Below are 23,088 nucleotides of genomic sequence, written 5' to 3' on the forward strand. Positions count from 1 at the left end.
GGAGCCCATGAGCCCGCGGCCATTTTAAACAGCAAAACCACGCCCCACCCACCCAGCTGGATTGGCTGGCTGGGAGGCGTGACGCGGGCACAGGGCTCAATGATGCAGGGGGTTTGGTTACCCCCCCCGCGAGCGCGGGAAGCAGTTCCCGCTCACAACAGCTCCCCTCCATTAAGAGGAGAGGCTTTCTCAGCTTTTCAGAGGGGTGCCCATTAGCACTACATACCTTGAGTTTTTAAGAGAGGGGATGGCATAGACATGAGATACTGTAACAAAACTACTTAAATGAACCTAATCAGAAAGAAATGTAGACTGGGGGAAAAGTCTTCTCAGGTGTTCTATTGTTAAGGCCATCTGTTTCGATTTGATGCTTTGTTGGCTGTCTCCTGGTATATATTGTTACTTAGATTGCAGCATTACTTCCCCTTTATTGAATAGATTGAAACAACAATTACTTGCAGCTGCAGGAGAAAATGGGACTTTCTAAATCAATAATGTTCTTTATATAGAAAGAGTGTGTGTCACTTAATTTTGAGCTGACTTGGTTATATTTCAAGATGGGGAAGATTGGTTTTTTTTTAAGCACAAAAGCTTTCTTAACTTCATACGGTCACAAATTTTTCATTGCTAAAATCTCATTCACATGTATTCGCCTAAAAGAAGTGACTGTCTAAGGGATAGCTCTCTTTTTTTGCAAATTTGTCAGAAAGCTCAACAACTTTGGGCAAAACTAAAAAGCAACTTTTCTGTCCGGATTTCACTGTTTGAAATGTGGTAACCCTGGGACGGAGGAATAAATGAAAATGGCCTCCTCCCTTTGTCTATCTTATTCCCATAGACTTACCATTCCTTTCTTATCACCTACAATTTGTATGTATTAAAATTCTGGGAAATTTATAAATCAATTTTAAAAAGAAAATTGCTTCCTCCCTCTTCCCCCTGGCCTTTCCACTCATGGAGGACAGCACAGGATTAAAGAGCCTTCCATCAACGGAAGTGCACAATCTGTCCTTCAAATGTGAACTAGAAACAAATGTTAAGGAACAATGCATGCTGCCTTGGTTCTTGCAGAGGTCTCCCGGTCTATCTGGAGAGGAGAATGGCTGTGTGGGTTGAAAGGTTTGTCCCAGGAGACTTCTGGGGCTGCTTAATGTTGCAGTCTACCAGAAACCAGAGAGGGACATATTTTTCTAACACTCACTGGTACATTTCAGACTTCTTTCAGATAGCCTGTCTCCTTCTGATAGCTCCTTCACCCTTTTTCTCTTGACACAGCTTGCTGAGTGGGGTGGCATTGCTATTTCTGCTTGGAAGGGAGGCTCAAGGCTAGTGGGGGGAGCTGAGTGGCAAACCAGTGGGAGCAGTAACTTGACTCCATTGGTGTGCCAACTAGGGTGCCATTTACAGGGGGCGGTGGGGGCCAACCCCCCATATATTCAAGAAGGGGGCCGGGGCCTCCCAAATTTCCATGGAGATTCTGAAAAGGAAGCTCCAGGATGAAGATGCTTGGTCCTGCCGTGTCCTTTTGACAGTTGCAAGGGATGTGTCAGAGCGAAGCATCTTTGCCCTGTGCATCCCTTTCAAAAAGGTAAGGCAGCTGGTGGTGGGTGGATGCAGGATGGTGGGCTGAATTGGCCTGGCCAGGTGGGGGGGGGGCGTCACACATGTGATGATATGCATGTGCGGCGGGCCCGCCAATGTTGGCCACAGCTTGACACTGCTGGTGCCTAAACAAGTGATATTAACTATGTGTCACTTAATTTTGAGCCAACTTGGTTATATTTTAGATTAGGAAACTGGGGTGAGGGGAGCTTTTCAATGGGCAGGAGACACATTTTGGAAAAAAAAAATTCATACTGTTTCAAATATACCCTGTAGCTTTCCCTACTTAGAGCCTTCAATCAGTGATTCAGACAAGAGCAAACATTTCTGTTAGCGCATGATCCTCATGGATTACTAGACTTCAGAAGGTATAATGCTATTACCCTTGTCAAAGAAAACATTTCAGCTAACATGCTATCTGCTCTCTTTGCCATCAGCTTTTGAGTTTACAAGTGTGCTGTGAATAAATGTCCCTTTGCACAACATACAGATAAATGGCAAGGCTGTATTATTTAAAAAATGTATTTCTATGGAAAATATTCTGAAAGAGGTATGCGAACAATAGCATTTTTAAAAACTCTTTCCTATCTGCGTAGTTTTCAGGAGAACTACACTTGATTAACAAACAATCCCAATAGACTTTTAGCTTGATTCTTCTTGGCTCTACTGAAACACAGGGAAGACCTGGATTGGGGATTTTTAAATAACAAAAGTAATGAAAGTACTATGATAAGGTTCCCCATGTCCAATTGTCATGAGCCGTGCAATGCTATTGGGCTTGGACTTGGGTTGGCAAGCCCTGATAGATGAGGAGGAAGACATTGGGGTGGTGGGCTTAAGGGTGGGAACTGGGATTGGAGAAGGGGACTCTCTCTGTTGAGCCTCAACTTTAGCCACTTTGGAAGAGAAAGCTGGGGTGCTGGCTCCTCCCCTTCCTGACCTCCTGGCAGTGCAGAGAGTCTCAGTGGCAGCTGGGGAGGGCAACCCAAGTGGTGAGGCAACTCTGGAGGTGGCAGTGACTCATCAGGGGCTTGGACAGTATATTTTGCTGGCTGACAAGTAGCAGCAAATTATGGTTTGCTAAAAATGGAAAGTGTGGGAAGGTTCAGGGGAAGCAAGATTCTAAGCCATGGTTTGAGGCAATTCTGGAGAGGAAACATGTGAAGGGGTTCATTAATCTAAACTTACCCTTCATTGTATGAAGAAAATAAGAAAAAGAGTTTGGATTTGATATTCCGCCTTTCACTCCCCTTCAGGAGTCTCAAAGCGGCTAACAATCTCCTTTCCCTTCCTCCCCCACAACAAACACTCTGTGAGGTGAGTGGGGCTGAGAGACTTCAGAGAAGTGTGACTAGCCCAAGGTCACCCAGCAGCTGCATGTGGAGGAGCGGGGAAGCGAACCCGGTTCACCATTTACGAGTCCACCACTCTTAACCACTACACAACATTGGCTCTCATGAGTGGAGCTTAAGACAGTAGTGGATGGAACCAGAGCCAAAAGAGGGTGAAGCCACCCATTTCTCTTTCTCTGATACCCCCTTTTCTCTTCCCAGGAGTGGACAGTGCATGGTGTGGTACCAAGGTGCTGCCCTCTCAACCGTGATATTGCTATTGCTATTGCTTTAACACTCTCTGTCAAAGCCCACCCAGTGCTCCCACTGGGGCACCCACAGAGCCCTGACCTCGCTGCTGCCCTGTCCCATCCCAGTAGGTGGCAGAGATGTCACTGTTGGGGAGGATGGTGGTACCACAACGCCCTCCTGGCAGCCAGGAGAGAGACGGATTGCTATTGCCAGTGGTCCGAACTGGTCACTTGCAGAAGGTTTTTGAAATTCAGCTGAGGGCCACAAAAGAATACAGCCCTAGGGGCCGTGGGTTGCCCATCCTGTTCTAATCTTCTAAATGAAAAATGTATGCATGTTACCATTTTTAAACAAATGTGTTGTTCTGAGACTCACAGAAATGTAGCCAATCTATCACTGAGCTAAACCTTGCAGGTATTTTGTATTTTCTCACATGGCTCTCATGTTCCCTGACAGGATGATGAAGTAGTGCTTCAGTGCGTTGCCAACATCCACAAAGAGCAGCGCAAGTTCTGCCTGGCAGCTGAGGGTCTCGGGAACCGCTTGTGCTTTTTGGAACCAACTTCAGAAGCAAAAGTAAGGCTCCCTTCTGCAAGGGTGTTTTTTTGTTTGTTTTTTAAAGTTAGTGTAATTGATGGTCATTAATTTACAAATGCTATTAAGAAATTTAATTGTGCTTCCTATAATAGATGATATACTGTATATATAGAATGCAAAATTTGCTAATTCACCAAGTTTTGCTGAATCGTATATATTCTGCCAACCACTTTGTGATTCAAGGACCCGCCACTCGCTTGGGGATAAGAAAGACACATGGACGCAGTATATTAGGTTAATGGGCTATAAAAAAGGCCACAACTTTATTGATTACAGCATGTGAGAGGTATTGGCTTAGGCACTGGATAAAACAACAGAGCGTGACTCCACCCCCTCAGGAAGGGGTGAGTCTAACAAGGGTTAACCACCAGTGGGAGGAGCCTGTCGATGCAAATACAACTGAAAGCTCCCCCTGATGTCACTGGGGGTTGTGCCATGGCACTAGCCACCAGCAAGGGCATCAGACAGGATCCACGACCACCGGATTCCTTTACCGGAATACCCATAAAGTGGAGGGGTAGGCGATGGCCACACCCTGCCCTCCAATACAGAAACATATTCCAATGCTTAACTGCCAATACCTAAAAGTTGTGATGATTTGCTACAAGGTAGGCAAAAAACCAAGAGGCTGGTGCCAATTTGCCAGATGGATAAAAATTCCTACCAGGCCCCTTGGACAACCAAGGCGACCAACCACAGGTCCATAGCAATGTCAAGAACCAAGCAATGAACTAAAGGGAGGGTGGGTGGGTGATCTGACAAAAACCAGCAGTGGAATGAAAGAGAAGTGCTGCTGCGGCTGCATTTGAGCAGCTAAACCCCTCCCCCAAGCCTCCACCTGATTGGCTGGCTACCTGGGACGTGGTGTGGCAGCCAGGCCAGCTGGGCAGGGGCTGGAATGCCCCCTGCCAACGCAGGAAATGGCTCCTGCTCACAACTCCTCCCCTCTGTGAGGAGGAGAGGCTTTGCAATTCAAGGTTTGAAACTCTGCATATTGGACTGCATGGCCCACCTGAGTGTGGAACAGTGGGGAGCTCAGATTGAGTCTAGTCAGCGAGTACAGTTTTTGTCACTATTTTGAAGCTTATAGCAACTGAGGAAAAATAATATTACAACATTTCTGTGAGTCATGTGTTTATTACTCCCATTTTACAGATTGGGGATGGGAGGTGGGAGATGGTGGCTTATCTGAGTCAACTTTCTGATCAGGAACATTATGTCCATTCCCCAGGTCAGGCTGGTCAGAGCTCAGAACAGGGCTGTTGCCTGAGCAATGAAGCAGCTACGATTGGGAGGCTATATAGGAGCTTGAGGTTCCACTTGTTCCTGGCTTTCAGCCAGCCTCTTATATAGGCAGGTGTTTCTATGTGTTTCACCTTTCTCTCAAATAGCCTCAAGTGCAGCTAGATAGACATTTGACCACAGTCTTGAACCTCCTGCTTGGCTTGCTGTCTCCTCTGCCCCTGTGACCATAGAAGGGTCTGAGAGCTGGCCAGGAAACCAGGCAGTGGTTGTGGGGTATGAGGAATTTCAGGTTTGATACACACACAGTGGAAGTTGCTCCCACTACCAATCACCATAAAGCTGACATTTATGCAATTGATTTAAAGTTTGCATGCCCAGATCTTCTGTGATACAAGTGTATGCATTCTTTGTGTGTGAGTGGGACTTTATGATACTGTATTCTGGTCTGTGCACATGTGGCAGTTCCAGACACTTTAGGCATATTCAAAATCCAGTAATAACAATAATTGTATATAGCTCTTCATCCGTAGAACTCAGGGTGGTTCACAATCTAAAAATACAAGATTAAAAACACAAAATGCATAATAAAAACAAGACCCAAAACAAACCAGAACACCCCTCCCCCCACTTAAACTTCCGGTAGTATACAGCACCCCTTCTGTAAAAAATAAAAATAAAATAAAACCAATTTTTCCACCAGTAAACATAACTTGCTCTGTCAACCTAGCTACAAATAGCAGGTTACTGTCTAGTTTTGGTACAAAGAGTGTTTTTACAGTTTTACCCAAGCGTTCCAAATGAACTGGGCCTTTAGCCTGAATTTGCTGTTTTGTGCTGCCAGCTAGAGATACTGCCTCCCTTTCAGTCTTGGACATGGACAGAAACATATTCTTATCAAAACACATGTGTTACATCACTCTGCTATCTATAATCCCGCTCCTGGCTGCTATTGCTTACTTTTGCAATCATCACCTGCTTACATGTTGTCTGCTGAAACTGGTTCCTGTTTTGAATGCCTTCAGCTTGTGTCTTTTGCCCCTGTCCCTTCTTCACTCCTGGAGAGTTGCGTTTCAGATGTGTCTCCCATCCACAGTTGAAGCATCTGTGGACATGTAAAGCTCTGGAATATGGCTTTGCTGTCACATTCCCTGTAGATTCTGGCTGCATCCCCTGGGAAGAAATGTATTTCCAGTTCTGCCTTTTCTCCAACTCCACAAGTAGTCCGTTGGTCACAGATTCCACAAAAAGTTGATCCTCTGGCATAGCTTCAATTGTTCCATCACAACTGTTAATCAGCGATGACAGAATAATATAACGTTTTGCCACAGGGTTAAATTCCATTCCCCACTGACTCAGTTCACTGAAGAGACCTCCAATTCTTTGAAGTTGAAATGGCAGAGAATCTCCAGGATTTAGGCTTGCCCTGTACAACTTCCATGTCAAGTACACCTTGCTGCCAGCCGTTGCATGGAGGTAAAAGTTATGCAAAGCTGTCCATATTGCCTTCACACTGTCTGAGCCTCTAATTAGTGCCAATTGACTTCCACTCCCAGTGTGATAGTGGCTTGCACCTTCTCTCCTTTTAGAGTCCAGTTGCCCTTAAGAGAAGGGGGTAATTCTTATCAATCGCTATCTACAATCCTTCTCTTTTGAGCAACATCTGCATCTTGAAGCTCCAATTTGAGTAATTCCTTTCTGACAGCTGTTCCAACCACAGCCCAGTTGTGATACTCTGCGCCATCCTGCATTAGCTCTGCAGACACATCAGAGCCGCTCACCTCTCTGGAATCCATCAAGGAAAACTTACTGCTTCAATTTCAGCCTGTGTCTCTGCTTGTGCCCCTCCAGACAGCTGCCAATTTACCGCTTGCTGGGCTCTGGTAGTTGTCTCCTTAAGCTGTTTGGAATCTCAGGTGGGATACCCACACAGTGGCAGTTGTTCCCACTACCAGTCAGCAGATAGTTTACTGTTGCAGAAGATAAGGCTCAGTAAAGCAGTTCTGGGAATAGATATACAGATACAGATACATACAAAATATCTTTGTTGCTCTAAATAAGTTCAGCGAGTCAAGATGTAACACTGGACAAGTAACCCTGTCAGGCTAATTGATTAACCAACAGACAGATTAACTACAGACTAACAAACTACTGAACTGACATGCATTAATCCCAAATATAATCAGGGCACTGGGCTGTTACCATAGTAACTGGCTTGGCTGACCATGCACCTGTGATTAATTCATCCATGGGGTGATTTATGCTCCTGAAGGAAATTAACCCCTTCTCAAGTTCAGTTACTCCAGCTTTCTTGGGACAGGGATGCTTGGGTCCAATAGCTTTTCAGCGTCAGTGCAGTGTGGAAAGTTTGTTGAGGGATTATTCCTGTTACTCCTCAGAAAAGTTCCAGATCTGGGCAGGGCTGAACACAATGATCTATCCAACGGATCTCTTTTTTTATTTACTGAAGTATTCTGTTCCATAAATATTTGCCTTAAACATGTTATTGATAGAAGTTTGCTAACAAACTTTCTATTGCTTTGGCATTTAGCTTTCTTGTCTGCTGAACTGCTTCTGCCAGAGACACCATCTCCTTTTAGTCATTGACATAAAGTGTAGCTTTAGTGAAGGCTGACTCAGTGAATAAGTAATGCAGCAGCAAGCTAATTGAATGTGTCTAAGACAGTGGATGAGAAACTGAGAAGATGAGGGGGATGAGGAAAATCTGCAACAAGAACAAAAAAAGGCATGAGTGAATTAAGGGAAATGCTATAGTGCAGGCTCTAGAAAGGGGAGGCAGGGAAGAATGAGGATACCAAAATCATTCAATTCCCAGCTGCACCTATGAGCCTACTTGAGCCAAGGGAGGTGGAAGTGGAAGCAAGTTGAGGGAAGAGCAAGGCAGAGGAATGAACAGGTGGGCAACTAGAGCAAGTAGTGACTATCTATTGACTCAGTGATTAGTTGCAAGACTGCCCTGAAGGTTTTTGGCATATAGCAGTCTTCTCTAACCTGATGCCCACCAGATGTTTTGGACTGCATCTCCTATCACCAGCAGCCAGCATGATCATTGGTAGCCAGGAATGATGAGAGTTGTAGTCCAAAACATATGGAGGGAACCAGGTTAGGATAAGACTGGTATATAGAATATAAGGATTTTGTTAGATGCTTTGGGGTGATAGGATATGAACTCGTAAAGATATGGAGCTTCTGTGCCTTTAAGAACCTTGGTTTTCTTGCACCAGTTCAGCTGAGGCTCAAAGAGATGCTGAGCAAGGGCCCAGGGTAGATATAACCCAAGAAATAATCAATAGCAGAGAACAGTGGTGATCTAGAGGCCAAGTGGGGACTCTTCAGGACCAAAGCCATGTTTCTGACAGGAGTCATAGCCTATCTAAGTAAGATCTTAAGTACTGGAGCAGATCAGATAACTGCGGAGGCTCTGTCCTTCACATGTGAGCTGGGAGGATCTTTAAGGCACCTTGTACTTTAATGCTTTTGGGAGGCCTCTGTACATCTTCTCTTCTCTCAGGTAAGGTTTATGGAGGCTTAAGAGGCCTTGGATGAGTGGTGTCCTACTGCAAAATAGGATATTTAATGGATATTTAATGATCAATGAGCTGGCGTAACTCAACTAAGAGGAAAGGTAACATGACAGATGTAAAGGGGGACATGACAGAGCTTTTCATAATAAAGCATGGTATAGAGAAGGTGAATTTTGTCCCTGTCTACTAATACTGGATCCAGGGACCATCCAGTGAAGCCCAACAGTGGCAGTTTCATGACAGGGAAAAGAGGCACACAGCACATACTTAAGGTGGAATTTGCTACCACAAGATGTGGTGATGACCACCATCTTGGAAGGCTTTAAAAATGGGATAAGAAAATTGATAGAAGATAAGATGATCAATGGCTACTAGTCATGATGGCTGTATATTACCCTCAGTATTTGAGACTGTAAGCCTCTGAATGCCAGCTGCTGAACAGCATGTGCGGGAAAGGGCTATTGTGCTTAAGTTCTGTTTTTGAGCTTCTCACAGTCATCTGGTTGGTTTTTGTCAAAAGAGAATGCTGGACTAGATAGGGCTTTTCTTGTGAGAACTCCAAAAGCCTGGGGTTTGTGTTCAGTTAATAATAATAATAATAAATTAATAATAATGTTGTTGTTTAGTCGTGTCCGATTCTTCGTGACCCCATGTACCAGAACATGCCAGGCATTCCTGTTTTCCACTGCCTCCCACAGTTTAGTCAAACTCATGTTAGTAGCTTCGAGAACGCTGTCCAACCATCTCATCCTCTGTTGTCCCCTTTTCCTTGTGCCCTCAATTTTTCCCAACATCAGGGTCTTTTCCAGGGAGTCTTCTCTTCTCATGAGGTGGCCAAAGTATTGGTGCCTCAGCTTCACAATCTGTCCTTCCAGTGAGCTCTCAGGGCTGATTTCCTTAAAAATCGATAGGTTTGATCTATTGATTAATAATAATTAATAATAAATAATAATTAATAATAATAAATAATTTAGAAATCCAATCTACTTTCCCAGAACAACCCGTAGATTTCTCTTCCTTACATCACTCTCTGAACAGAGTTAAGGAACATGTGACCCACAAAGGCAGGTTCCTATACCTCAGAGTTGCTGTCATGACCGTAGGGCAGGAAAAGACCTAGGCAGCCTCTCTTACTCTGTCACGATGTAACTCCCATCCAGCTGTTCACCCTTGTTCCCCTACCTGATGGAATGGAAAATTTCACATTATTTAAATAGAAACTGCCATTAAGAAGTTGGCAACTGTGACTCATTATTAAAATAAGAGTCGCTGCTCCGCCTGCATGAGAAAGGAAAGCTACATCAAAAGAAAGTGACAGACTGTGGCATAACCACCTATTCCCGAATGACAGATTTATGCTTGCATTTTGCATGACCGAAATGAATTTTAATAATTAATTGCACTGTTCTGCTAGCTTAGAGAATTGTGAGGTCTGTGTAACCACTAACCGTTTTATAAATGCTGGACATTGAAAGGCCATGAGGTTTGTTTTTTTGTTGTTTACTGGCAAATAATTATCTTCAGTTTATTTTACCCCACTTTTAAATTGCTTGGCTGACTTCTACCAGAACAGTGGAAAGTGTCCATCTATAAGATTTGGATAGTTCAAGTTGCCTGTAAACACCGCACAAGTTGGACCAAGGATGTGTCATGATGGGAAATGGGAAATTCAGATAGCACAAACAGGTCACTGACAACAGGCCACTTGCAATAGGATTTTTTACTTTAACTTACCGGCTTTTTCCTAGAAAGGGAGGGTGGCAGTCACCACCAACAGAAGCCCTGTTCAGTGTAAGTTGTGCTTGCACAATGGGATTCCGCCTCTTCCTCCCCTGCACCCTCCATGCCTTCTCCAAATCAGCTCCAGAGGATTGGGGGAACACCTAGAACAGATTTGGGGATGCAAGGGAAGGAATTTTTCATTGTGCAAGGAGAAATCATTGCGCTAATGAAATGTTCGTGTTAACACTATGTTGAAAACAAACCATAACATAACTTTTATTCTAACAGCACCCTTTCTCTCTGCAAAATGGCATGGAACCACAATTTCCCCATTCACTTAACAAAGAGTATCAATCAATCACTTCTTTATTCGACTGTCAGTCAGAAAAAAAACATTTGTCAATACATGAGTATAAATCATTATCTCAAAGAAACATTCTTACTAGGAGGAAACCTTTGCCATAAACCATCATTTTCTCTCTATATCAGAATTCAATGCATTTTATTAACTTATAAAATCCATTTAAATGGATTAAAATACCAACCCCAATGGTAAATAAATAAATAAATAGTTTTTAGATCATTCTGTTGAGTGCTATCACAGTGAATCAATATATCTGCTCCTCAACAGTTTTGTGCCAGTACTTTTTATAGTATGGAATGGTGGTTTCGGCTTGGCTAATATAAACTGTATCTGAAGTCAAAAAGTTAGGAGACTTGTAGTTCCAGGAATCGATTGAATGGTATTCAAGCATAATCTAGATGCAGCAGTGCTTTCTTTAAAAGAAGAAAAAGAAGATTACTGCAGAATTTAGCAGAAATGTATAAAATATAATCACATTTATTGTATTGCAATCAGACAGAACGTGCTATATAGATGCCTATTTCTATGTACTGCCACTGGAATATAGACAGTGGGATCTGTGTTCACAAAGCCTGTCAAGAGGCTATAAAAATAGGATGCCTGGAAATCCTATGGGCTTAGCTTTAGCATTGTACTAAGTTCCTGCAGCATCAACTAGACTGAAGATTGGTTTACATATGCATGCATATTGCTTGATATTTTTTTATCATGATTATTCAAGAGTAGGTGACTGGCAGCTGGATGTATGAGAGTTGGACTCCCTTCTGTGATTGGCATCCAGGTGGTGAGTTTCTAACATCTACTTGCTCCAGCCATAATGTATTGTAGATCACAGGAGACAGGGGCATCCACCAACACTCTCCTGGCGGCCAGCATTACTATTGCTTCTGGGAGGGGGGCACATAGGGAATTAAGTACACACAGTGGCGTAGCGTGGGGGGTGCCAGGGGTGCCAGCCGCACCGGGCGCAACATTGGGGGGGCGCGTTTGGCCGGCCCTTCGCAAGACGAAAGTCCATAGGGTAATCTCCGGGACAGCGGGGAAGCGCAGCGCGTCTTCCCCACTGTCCTCGGACCTCCTCCGAAGCCTGGCGGTGGGGCAGAGAGACCTCCTCCCGCCGCCAGGCTTCGTAAGGATGCTCCGAAGGCTGGCGGCTGGAGGAGGGCTCTCCGCCCCACCGCCAGGCTTCGGAAGGCTGCTCTGAAGCCTGGCGGTGGGGCGGAGAGACCTTCTCCCCGCGCCAGCCTTCGGATGGCTGTCCTGAAGACTTGTGGTGGGAGCAGTGGCGTAGCGTGGGGGGTGCACCTGGCGCAACATCTGGGGGGGCGCGCGGAAGAGACTCGAGTGCTAAAATCCACGGGTTAGGGGGCGCAAATTACTTGCCTTGCCCCGGGTGCTGAGAACCCACGCTACGCCACTGAGTACACAACATCTCCAACTCCCATTGTGTCCGAGATGAGCCATAAATAGCTGTGAATCAGGAGCTGGGAGTCAAGAATCAGGAGCCAGACACCTGTGATTGCAGCTACTCCAAAGAGAAACCGTAGTCTGAACAGGAAGCTTCTCCAGGTGAGGGAGCAAGTGACCAACCTGAGAGTTGGCTTGCAACAATACAAATTGTGGGTTCCCCTGTCTTTGAAAATCTAAAATCTATCTGTTACCAGGTCTGTTTCCTGAATCCCATCTCTTTATAAGAACCTAACCTCTAGGGGTGCCATGTATAGCTCTGGTGGCAGTGACCACGTAGTAATGACTTATTTGCTAAGCAGAATCAAGAAGCCTAACCACTGCAGCAGCCTTTCACTAGAATGCCGCTCTCCTTTTTTCCATTCCCCACCACCCAGGGCTGTCTTAAGCATATCCGGCCCTGTGCTGCAAAGATACCTCCGATGCCCCACTCCCCGTTTCCCAGAGTTGTTGACCTTTTCACAAGCCTCTGCGGGGACCGCTCTCCTCCCGCAGGGCTTGGGAAGGAAGCTGCATGTCCGCCAGACATATGGTTGATGGGGTGTAGCTGGCGGGCATGCAGGGGGGGAGGGGAGGCCGCCGGCAAAGCCACACAGCTCCCCCACTCACTGGGGCGCCCCTGAGAGGCTGGCGCCCTGGCGCAATGCGCCAGTAAACCCAATGGGAAAGTCGGCTCTGCCACCACCACCACACAGACTGTAGTCACAGGGCTAGAGTAACAAACCCTCCTACATAGCCTATGCTGAGAAAGATGGAATTGTCACTGTGCTGATCTACAACAATTTGTAAAATATATTGTGGTATACTTGTTAATTTATCACATCCGACAATGTAATATGTATTTTGTATTGAGGAAGATAGGATTGGTTTGGAGAACTCCTGCATAAAGCTACACAGATTTACTTAGAAGTAAGCTCCATTGAGTTCTATGATTGTTGCCTTTTTACACTCTGCTGGAAATGGTTAGTAATAAGTATGTAAGTTATATAAATGACAGTGAAGAGAAAAAGAGTGTGACGTCCTGTGACCCAAATCTACAGTCTGTAATTGTTTCATTGCCTGTTTATACATAAAAAATACTGTGCCTTACACCCAACCTAGGCCTCAAGGTGTGAGAATGAGATAAAGAAAATAATTTTATAACTAAAATAGAATCTGCCAGCGTGGTGCATACTTGTCTTGTATCTTCAAATGCCTGAGAAAACTTTGTCTCTCCTTATTACAGTCTGAGAATCCGAGAGAAAATGCAAATGAAATTCTAATTAAGATAATAAGCAGAAATCACAACTTAGTAAAATTGTGCTCATATTGCTGAAGTTTTCTAATACACTAATGGCTTCAATCAAATCAAGCATTATCTGCACACAGTAGCTGCTTATTCATTTTTAGCAGCTCTTGCTAATTTTAATGGCCATAACAGAGCCTGATCAAAGCCCTTTAAAGTGACGTTGATTTCTATGACAAAGTTATGGGTGCACACACTTAACTCTTTCTTACTAAAATTAGTGGGATGGAAAGAGCTTAGCTCAATTTTGCCTGTACTTTTGGAGCTGGAGCTGTAGTCCTTCTGCTCTTTACGTGGATAGCATATAATTAATTAATCTGCCAAATGTACTGTCTTCTATCTTGTTTGTTCACAACCTGAAGAAATTTCCCTGGTGGTTTTAAAGAATAATTACTATGCATTCAAGGTACTTTGCAACGGTGCTCATTGCCCCATTTTCTGAACCTGCAAAGTACAGCTGCTGTTTTGTTCTTAGTGTTCATTAGATTGATAGAAGCGAAGATGTGAATACAATTTTTATGGTCTTCAAACTTCTAGTATGCCAGAAGCTGACTTTCAGTAAAACAGCTGTAATGCTGCATTTTGTTCTGTCTGGGTTACTTGGTTGCCTCACCTATCTATGAAGATTAATGGGAGAACTATATCGCTGCAATTAGAATGTGTTCTACATTTCACTAGTTGATGAATGTAAACCATTTTCTTCATTGCTCTATTGGGCTCTGCAGCTTGGTGGCTGCCCAGTATTTTAATAGTAGAATACAACTGCACTATTTACCACACTAATAACGAGAACTGGCCTTCCAATGTATTTCTGAAGCAAGATTGGTTGCCTGCGGCAATTGCCAGATGTGACTCTTTTCAACACTGGAACCTGCATGACCAGGGCACACAAATGCAATCTGGAAGGCAAATTTGATGCAGTATTTAGTAGTCTGCCACTAAAAGCCATGAAAGAATTATTATACCTAAAATATTTCTAAGATGTGCCTGTGTGATGTTCTTTGAAACTTTTTCTACAAAGGAGATTCCACATCCTCTGTGGGGAGCTTCCTCCCTTGCTGGACTCCTCTTTGAGGTAGGAGTCCACCCTCCTTACCTAAATATATTGTTGCATGCCATCTCAGTCTCCGAGTTGTGCAAGACACCCGGGGTTCACTACCTTCTCCCCAACAGTCTGACGAAGACTGAGCAAGCTCAACTGCTGCAGAATGCTGAATATCTGGCTGGTTGGGAGATACTGGGAAAGTGGGAGAGGGGAAGGGGGGGGGAGAAAAGGAACAGAATATCCTGGAAGAGGAAGAGCTTGCTGGCTGGAACCCTGAAGAGGAACACTTGCATTTGCATCCTGACTTTTTTCCAAGAAGAAGAAGAGGATATGATATCCCGCTTTATCGCTACTGGAGTCTCAGTATGATATCCCGCTTTATCACTACTGGAGTCTCAAAGCAGCTAACTTTCTCCTTTCCCTTCCTCCCCCACAACAAACACTCTGTGAGTTGAGTGGGGCTGAGAGACTTCAAAGAAGTGTGACTGGCCCAAGGTCACCCAGCAGCTGCATGTGGAGGAGCGGAGACGTGAACCCGGTTCCCCAGATTACGAGTCTCCCGCTCTTAACCACTACACCACACCACACTGACCAAGGGGGTCAAGACATAGTTCTCCCATCTCTATTATATACTTGCAACACTCCTGTGAAATAAGTTAAGCTGAGTAAGAGTGACTCACCTATGGGCACCCAGTTAATGACTGTGTGAGGCTTGAAGCTTGGTTTTCCCAGTCTTAGTTTTTACACAATGATTTTGTCACTTCTCAAATGAAGCTTAGAGAGTGAGCAAGTCTGTGTTAGGGGTATCTAGTACAGACCTTTCCTACCACCATTGATTATATTTTTGCAACCTCAACTATGCATGTGAGTTAAATTGGTCTTACTCCCAGTTAATTGTGCCCAGGATTGCAGCCTTAATCTGATTCAGCCTGTTTTTATCAGCTTTATTTTCATTTCTCCATCCTAGAATTAAACTCCAGCATCGCAGCTGCTTTAGGCCTCTTTACCTGGGTGTCTTATAGATGAATATCTGCTTTACATAATCAGCTGGTTCTTTTAGTAGTATCAAGTATTCCTAGAATAACTATAATACGTAACTATTAAATGAACTAGAGAGAATTTACAGTATTGATGTAAGACCACTACAGCAGTCTTCATAGCTACCTCTGCATTGTTAAGACAGGTATCTTGGCTGTTCTTGTGCTGTGGACTATGTCTCCCTGAAAAGTGGTGACTTTGGCAGGCTGCTGGTGGTAAATAAATGAGAGAAGCTGATATAAAGCTGAGAAATTAAAGGCTCAAAAATCCACAATGAAATGTGGACATTGATTTGATAATGCTTTAAATGATCATTCCCCAAATTGGTGATAACATTTTAAAAGGGCAAAATTACTTGGAAGTTATTTCACAACAATATGTAAGAGTCTTGCATTGAGGACCCTGGGTGGCTAATTAACATTATCCACTTACCATCTCATTATCCTTGCTTATTGAAGTGCCTAAATGGAACAGATTCTCATCTGATTTAGTCTATTGTGCCCAACAGCTTTACAAAACCAAGTCAATGATTATTTTTAAGGCATTTGAGATTGTTAGATAAACAACTCTAACCTTATTGCATGTTGCAATGCTTTAAACCATTTGCTAGGAATTATGTTCATATTAGTCAGAAGTAGTAGTTAAAGCATGACAGAAGAATAACCCTATACCTGCTCCAGAGTCCCAAGAGAGGGGAGGCAGATGTGGCAAGAGCCCCCTGCCCCCAACAGGTCTGGAGGGACAGAGCATTCCCCCACAAGAATATCCCTCCCTGCCACAGATGACCAGGCAAAATGTCTGTACACAAGGCTTATCTGTTGAAGAATAGGGAGAAATGTTTTCTAGACTAGAACGCAGCAACCCACTGCATTGCTTTGCTTTCTTTCTGTGCCTTGGGAATGGCTGAGTTTTGCTGTGGAGGGAGAAACCAAGATGAACTGAGCTGAAGGCAACATATAGATGTTGTTGTTGATATTGCAGAGTCCTTTGCACAACGGAATGATGAACAGTACGTGCCACATGCTTAAAGTTGCTTTATTCTCAGTTCAGTATTGAGAAATTACAAACATGCATCTTGCCTCTGCTGGAGCAGAGAAGCAACCGTCCTTTCTCCTCGGAATGAAGAACACCGAGAGATATGTGAAAAACAGGAAACCAGTGTACGTCACATCCAGCTTCCCATTCCCGTGTGAAAACCCAACAGTACTCTGACTGTGGAATGTAAACATTGTCTTGTGACAAGCACTTTGCTGCACAGTGAAGAGAGCAGAAACCAACATCCTCCCCCTTTCTGTGAACATCACTGGGCAGCGTGTTCGTACAATATCAGTACAAACCCAACTTCTGTACATAGGTACAGTGTTGATCCCTTGATACAATCTTGGACAATACATCAGCAGGAATTTCATTACCTGGCATATAGGACACCGTTACGAGTCCCTTCTGAATATGTTCCCTAGCATGTTGCACTTTCAATTGCAAGTGCTTCGTGCTTTGCTTACAACCTTCCGAATTCAGCAAAGCCAAACATGCTTTGTTGTCCTGGTAAACCTGGATTGGACATTTGACAGGAATTTTCATGTCTTTGCACAATTGTAACAACCATTCACAATCCTTAAGTGAATAAGACAGTGCATTCAATTCAGCTTCACAAGTACTTAAGCTAATTGTTGTTTGCTTCTTACATGACCAATCAAATAGACCCTGATTGTACATGTAGCAAACTCCAGACGTACTTTTCCTGTCTGTAGTGTCACTTCCAAAACTTGCATCTGCAAAAATCTCAAGACCACCAGACTTCTGATTGTTAAATCTCAGTCTGTAATGCATAGTGCCTTTCAAATAGCGTGCTATGCGTTTCAGAGCTTTCCAATCCTTAACAGTAGGATTGTTAACTTGTCTGCTTAGCAAATTACAGCTAACAGCAATGTCAGGTCTTGAACATCTGGCAATGAAGTTTAGCTTTCCTAGCACACTTCTGTACAGTGTAGTGTCAGAAAATGCTTCTTCAGTGTCTTCTACCTGATAACCTGTTGTCATCGGTGTGTCTACAGGGTTAGCATCCATCAGGTTTAGTTTGCTTAACACATCAGCAATTTTCCTTGACTGGTGTACTAGAATGTTACCACTTTGATCTTTCTCTATTTCCAGAGATAGGTAGTTGTTTACCTCACCAAGATCTTTCATGTCAAAGTGCTCTTTCAGTTGAGCTAGGGCATTATTGTACATTGTGACATCTTTCCAAAAGAATAAAATATCATCAACATAAAACAAACAATACAGCTTCTTTTGCCCCTCCTCTTTGACAAACACACATGGATCAGCTTTCCCTTGCTGAAAACCTAGAGAAAACAACGCTTCAGTGAGTTTTGTGTGCCAACACCGTGCACTTTGTTTGAGACCATAAAGGGACTTCTTTAGAGCACAAACATATCCCTGTTTTACCTGTACGCCATCAGGTGGAAGCATATAAAGTGATTCACCTAGAGATCCGTACAAAAACGCTGTATTTACATCGTGGTGACTAATGTGTAGATTCTCCTCTGCAGCTAGCTTGAGCATGAGCCTTATGCTCTCATACCTCACCGTGGGTGAGTAGGTCTCGTGATAGTCTTCACCTGGTACCTGCGCAAAACCTCTGGCTACCAATCTGGCTTTGTGTCTGACTATCTTGCCATTTTGATCAGTCTTCGCTTTGAAGACCCATTTGCTTCCAAGCAGTTTCATTCCTGGAACTACTGGAACTAGCTCCCAAGTTTTGTTCCTTTCTAAGGAATCAAGCTCAGCCTTCATAGCGTTTAACCATGGCTCAGCTTCCTTAGAATCCAAATCCTGGATTTCTTGGAAACTTGAAGGTTCAAATACCTTCTTGGAGCTTTTAACAGCTGCTACTGCTGTCTTAGCAAATTCATCAGCAAATCTCTTTGGAGGTCTGCCTTTTGTGGCTCTTTGTGACCTGCGAATTAGCCTTTGGTCTTCAACACTCTCCTCTTCCTTCTTAGGAGAAAAGTGACCTATTGTGAACAATGGTTCTTCCAATTCCTGATCAGAGCTTTCAGAGGGTCGCATAGAGGCTTTCGCACTCTTGAAATCCTCTGAATCACCCGATTCAGTTTCAGACTCAGAATCAGAACCTTCATCAGTGGGTGTGGGTTGCTGTTGCTTATCCTCAGTCTCATCACTGTCATCAGGATAACATTGGAAAATTCCCACATTCTCCCCCCACTTGGCATTGTACTCAACACTTCTTGTGAGCTTAATTGTTTTAGAGTCAGTCATCATTATTCTGTAAGAACCTTTCTGATAACCTAGAAAGATACCATGCAAACCACGCTTGCCTAATTTGGAGCTTTGTGGTGAATGAATCCACATGTCAGAACCAAAAATTTTCATGTGTTTGATGTATGGTTTCTTGCCAAACATCTTCTCATAGGGGGTACAACCAATCACTGAAGATAACCTGCGATTGTAACTGTAAACAAAACATGAGAGAGCTTCGGCCCAATAACTCTCTGGAAGATTGGCATCATGCAGCAAGGTTTTTAACCCTTGAAGCAATGTTTGATTTGCCCTTTCGCAAAGCCCATTCTGCCATGGCGAGCGAGGACTGGACAAATCGTGTTGAATTCCTTTCTCAGTCAGAAAAGCTTCAAACTGCTGAGAAGTGAATTCTCCCCCGCGATCTGTGAAAAGAATTTTTATCTTTTTACCATGCACATTTTCCAACCAAGCACAGAATTCCTTGAACCTTGGAAAAGCCTCTGATTTCTGCTTGAGATTGTACACGTAAATATACCTGGAAAATGCATCAATGAGAACCATGAAGAACCTATTTTCACCCAAAGAGGGCGATAGTGGACCAACTAAATCAGCATGAACAACCTGGTATGGTTCTGTAGCTTGCCTACTAGACACCTTACCTTTCACAGCCATTTTCACCTTGTTTGCTGCGCATGCCTTGCACTTCATGTGGTACCTGCAGGGTTTAATAGTCATACCTTCAACCAAGGTAGGCATTTTAGATACTGCCTCAAAATGCAAATGACCAAATTTCCTGTGAAAATCATGAATACATCCTGCATGCAAACTTTTGTTAGAACCTGCAATGCAACAAGTATCATTCTGCACAACATCATCATAATACAAAACAAACAAACGATCAACACATTCAGCATGCAATGCATAATCGTCTTTCTTTGTGATGGTGCATTTCTTGTTCTTGAAGGAAACGTCAATGTTGCGTTCATTCAGCTGCATCACACTTAGAAGATTGTGTGTGGCATCTGGAACATAAAGTACATCATGTATCTCTAAGTCCAAACTGTGAAGAACAACAGTTCCGTAGCCTTGACTGGGGATCGTGTGGTCATCCGCCTGGTGAATCGCACCTTCCTGCGGTGTAAAAGACACGAACAGTCTCTTGTCGTTGCACATGTGGTGGGTAGCTGCTGAATCAACAACGAAGAAAGATCTAGACGTCTTATGGACCTTTGCAACCTTTGGAGTGAAGCATGAGACCATTGCCTTGTGCTGCGTTGTCCTGGACACTGGACCTTTGCCTTTGCTTTGGCCTTTTCCACGCGGTGAACTTCCGCTGCGCTGCTCTGTCTTGGCCCTGGGATATTTGCATTCCCTCTCCATATGGCCTAGACGTCCACACGAGTAGCATTTCACTGCCTTCAAAGCTTTGGCGCCCTCTGGTGGTTCCACTGCACTCTGGGATGACGTCTGTGAAGACTCCCCCTTATCCATGCAGCTAGCACCCCGGCGATCTGCTTCATTCTGGATCACGGCAGTAACATAGGCTACTGTGAGCTGAGCAGTTGGTTGAACAGCAATCTGAGTGGCAACGGACTCCCAACTTGGACCCAAAGAATGTAGTATCATAAAGGAATACACAGCCTCTGGAAAGTTGAGTCCTCTCTGTTGCAGCTCATGTCTCAGATTTTGCATCTCCATCAGATGTTTACGCACATCTCCACCTTCAGCAAGAGCCATACCATGCAGCTTGGCATAGTAGTACATTGAGGAACCAGCTTCTGTCCTCAAGTGCGCCTCTCTTAAAGAGTTCCAAATTTCTTTGGCTGTGGTCTTTCCACGCAACAGACAGAGCTCTTCTGGGGATACTATCAACGTAAGTGTTCCCCTTGCTTTGGAATCCTTAGCATTCCATTCAGCTGTAATTGGAGCTGGGGGGTTGTCTGTAATAACATTAAACAGACCTTCTTTCCGCAGAATTGCCTCTGCATACTGCACCCACTCCGTGTAATTTTTCTTATTGAGCTTAGGAATCCCAAAAGCTTCAACCAGCTTTGCATTTTCCATCTCTGCTGTTTTAACCAAGCTGCGTAACACTTACAGCAGCGTCCAAAAGCACTTGTGAAAAGTACTTTCGCTTTCTCAGCCACCAAGCCTGTTAGCTTGTGCCTTAAAGCCCTTGCCTGTTTCGCGGCAAAAACGGCTTTAAAAGTACAAAGTCCAGCCATAAAACCATAAATTAGAAACTGGCAGGCTGCTCGGAGCATGAGCACATACCTTCATCAATCAAACTTGACGCTCAGAGCAGATAACGCGATCCGTTCCTCTGTACCTCTGCCGGCATTCCGACTCAGCTTGATTTACGTCTTTCTGGGCCCGATAACCAAAATGTTGATATTGCAGAGTCCTTTGCACAACGGAATGATGAACAGTACGTGCCACATGCTTAAAGTTGCTTTATTCTCAGTTCAGTATTGAGAAATTACAAACATGCATCTTGCCTCTGCTGGAGCAGAGAAGCAACCGTCCTTTCTCCTCGGAATGAAGAACACCGAGAGATATGTGAAAAACAGGAAACCAGTGTACGTCACATCCAGCTTCCCATTCCCGTGTGAAAACCCAACAGTACTCTGACTGTGGAATGTAAACATTGTCTTGTGACAAGCACTTTGCTGCACAGTGAAGAGAGCAGAAACCAACAGTTGTCTCTCCAGAGTAATACAGTACTCATAAACCAGATTTAATTTGTCAGTCAAAATTCAACTGCAATGAATGCCTCCACACTTTAAAAGACTTCTGGTGTCTTTACCTTGCAAGAATTTCTTGATAATGTGCAGTGGTGGCTGATCTTATTGAGACTAGCAGTGTAGAAGGCAGGTGCAATCATAGAATTGTAGAGTTGGAAGGGATCCTGAGGGATTTAGTCCAACCCTCTGCAATGCAATCTGTACTAGACCATACAAACAGATGGCCATCCCACCTCTGCTTAGAAACCTCCAAGGAAGGAGAGTCCACTACCTCTTGTGGGAGCCTGCTTCACTGTTGAACAGCTCTTACTGTCAGAAAGTTCTTCCTGATGTTTAGTTGGAATCTCCTCTCTTGTAACTTGAATCCATTGGTTCAGGTCCTACCCTCCGGAGCAGGAGAAAACAGGCTCGCTCCATCTTCCATGTGACAGCCCTTTAGGTATTTGAAGATGGCTATCTTATCTCATCATCTCATCTCATCTCAGTCTCCTCTTTACCAGACTAAACATATCCATTTCCCTCAACTGGTCCTCATAAGGCTTGGTTTCTAGACCCCTGATCATCTGGGTCACCCTCCTCTGCACGTATTCTGGCTTGTCAATATTCTTTTTAAATTTTGGTACCCAGAAGTAGATGCAGTACTACAGGTGTGGTCTCACCAAGGCAGACTAGAGTGGTACTATTACTTCCCTTGATCTGGACACTATACTTCTGTTGATGCAGCCTAAGATAGCATTAGCTTTTTTTTTTGCTGCTACAACACTGTCATGGACAGAATGCGGGGAGGAACCAGCTGGGGAACCACCAAGGGAAGAAGGCTCAGAGCCTGGCGATTGGTAGTGGGACGATGACGAGTGGTCAGAGGGAAAAGACTGGGAAGAGGAGGTGTTGGAAGCTGAAGAGGTAACAGGGTTTAGTGAGCTGAGAGAGTCTGTGGCAGAGTGGAGTCCAGAATCAGAGGCAGAAACAGAAGCAGGGAAGAGGGTGGCCAAGGAGGAGGGTGGCCAACAGGCAGGGATGAATCAGGCTGGTGAAGAATCACAGGTGTGCCCCCCCCGTCCTGCTGCAATAAGCTCCCCTCTCCCAGAATCAGGCAGGGTAGTGGCAGGCTCTGTTTGCTTGGAGAGGAGAGGTTTGGGGACTTCCAGTCTTGCCAGACAATTCATGGGGCAAGACCTATCAGGGGTGAGTTCTGTGCTCATTAGGCCAGACACTCAGCCAAGTCTGAAGATCATGTTTTTGCTAATAAAGAGTTAACTTTGACCGGTGTGATTTACTGCCAGCTCACTCTTTGACAATCACACTTAAGCTTGTGGTCTAAGATCCCTAGATCCTTTTCACATCTACTGCTAAGCAAGCCAGGTGTCCCCCATCTTATATTTGTGTAGCTGGTTATTCCTGCCAAAGTGTAGAACCTTACATTTCTCCCTACTGAAATGCATTTTGTTAGTTTGGGCCCAAGTCAATGATAGGCCAAGCCAAGTACTTGTTATTGCCTCCGTTCTCTATGTTGAGTTCTCAAATGGCAATGCTGAGACTAAAAGTGGGATCATCTTTAGAATGGTCCTGGTTGTGGGCAAGCCCCCAGCCTGG

General features: G+C 44.2%; 1 protein-coding gene across 1 annotated transcript in view; it reads left to right on the plus strand.

Moving 5' to 3' along the window:
* The window catches only part of RYR3 (ryanodine receptor 3), a 286,017-nt gene that overhangs the window by 41,829 nt on the left and 221,100 nt on the right, over nucleotides 1-23,088 (plus strand). The window contains exon 2 of the mRNA XM_082241418.1: nucleotides 3,642-3,761. Within this exon, the coding sequence (XP_082097544.1) occupies nucleotides 3,642-3,761 (120 nt within the window). The remainder of the gene's footprint in view (nucleotides 1-3,641; nucleotides 3,762-23,088) is intronic.

Source organism: Podarcis vaucheri (assembly GCF_965113315.1).
Source record: "Podarcis vaucheri genome assembly, chromosome: 1".
NCBI lineage: Eukaryota > Metazoa > Chordata > Lepidosauria > Squamata > Lacertidae > Podarcis > Podarcis vaucheri.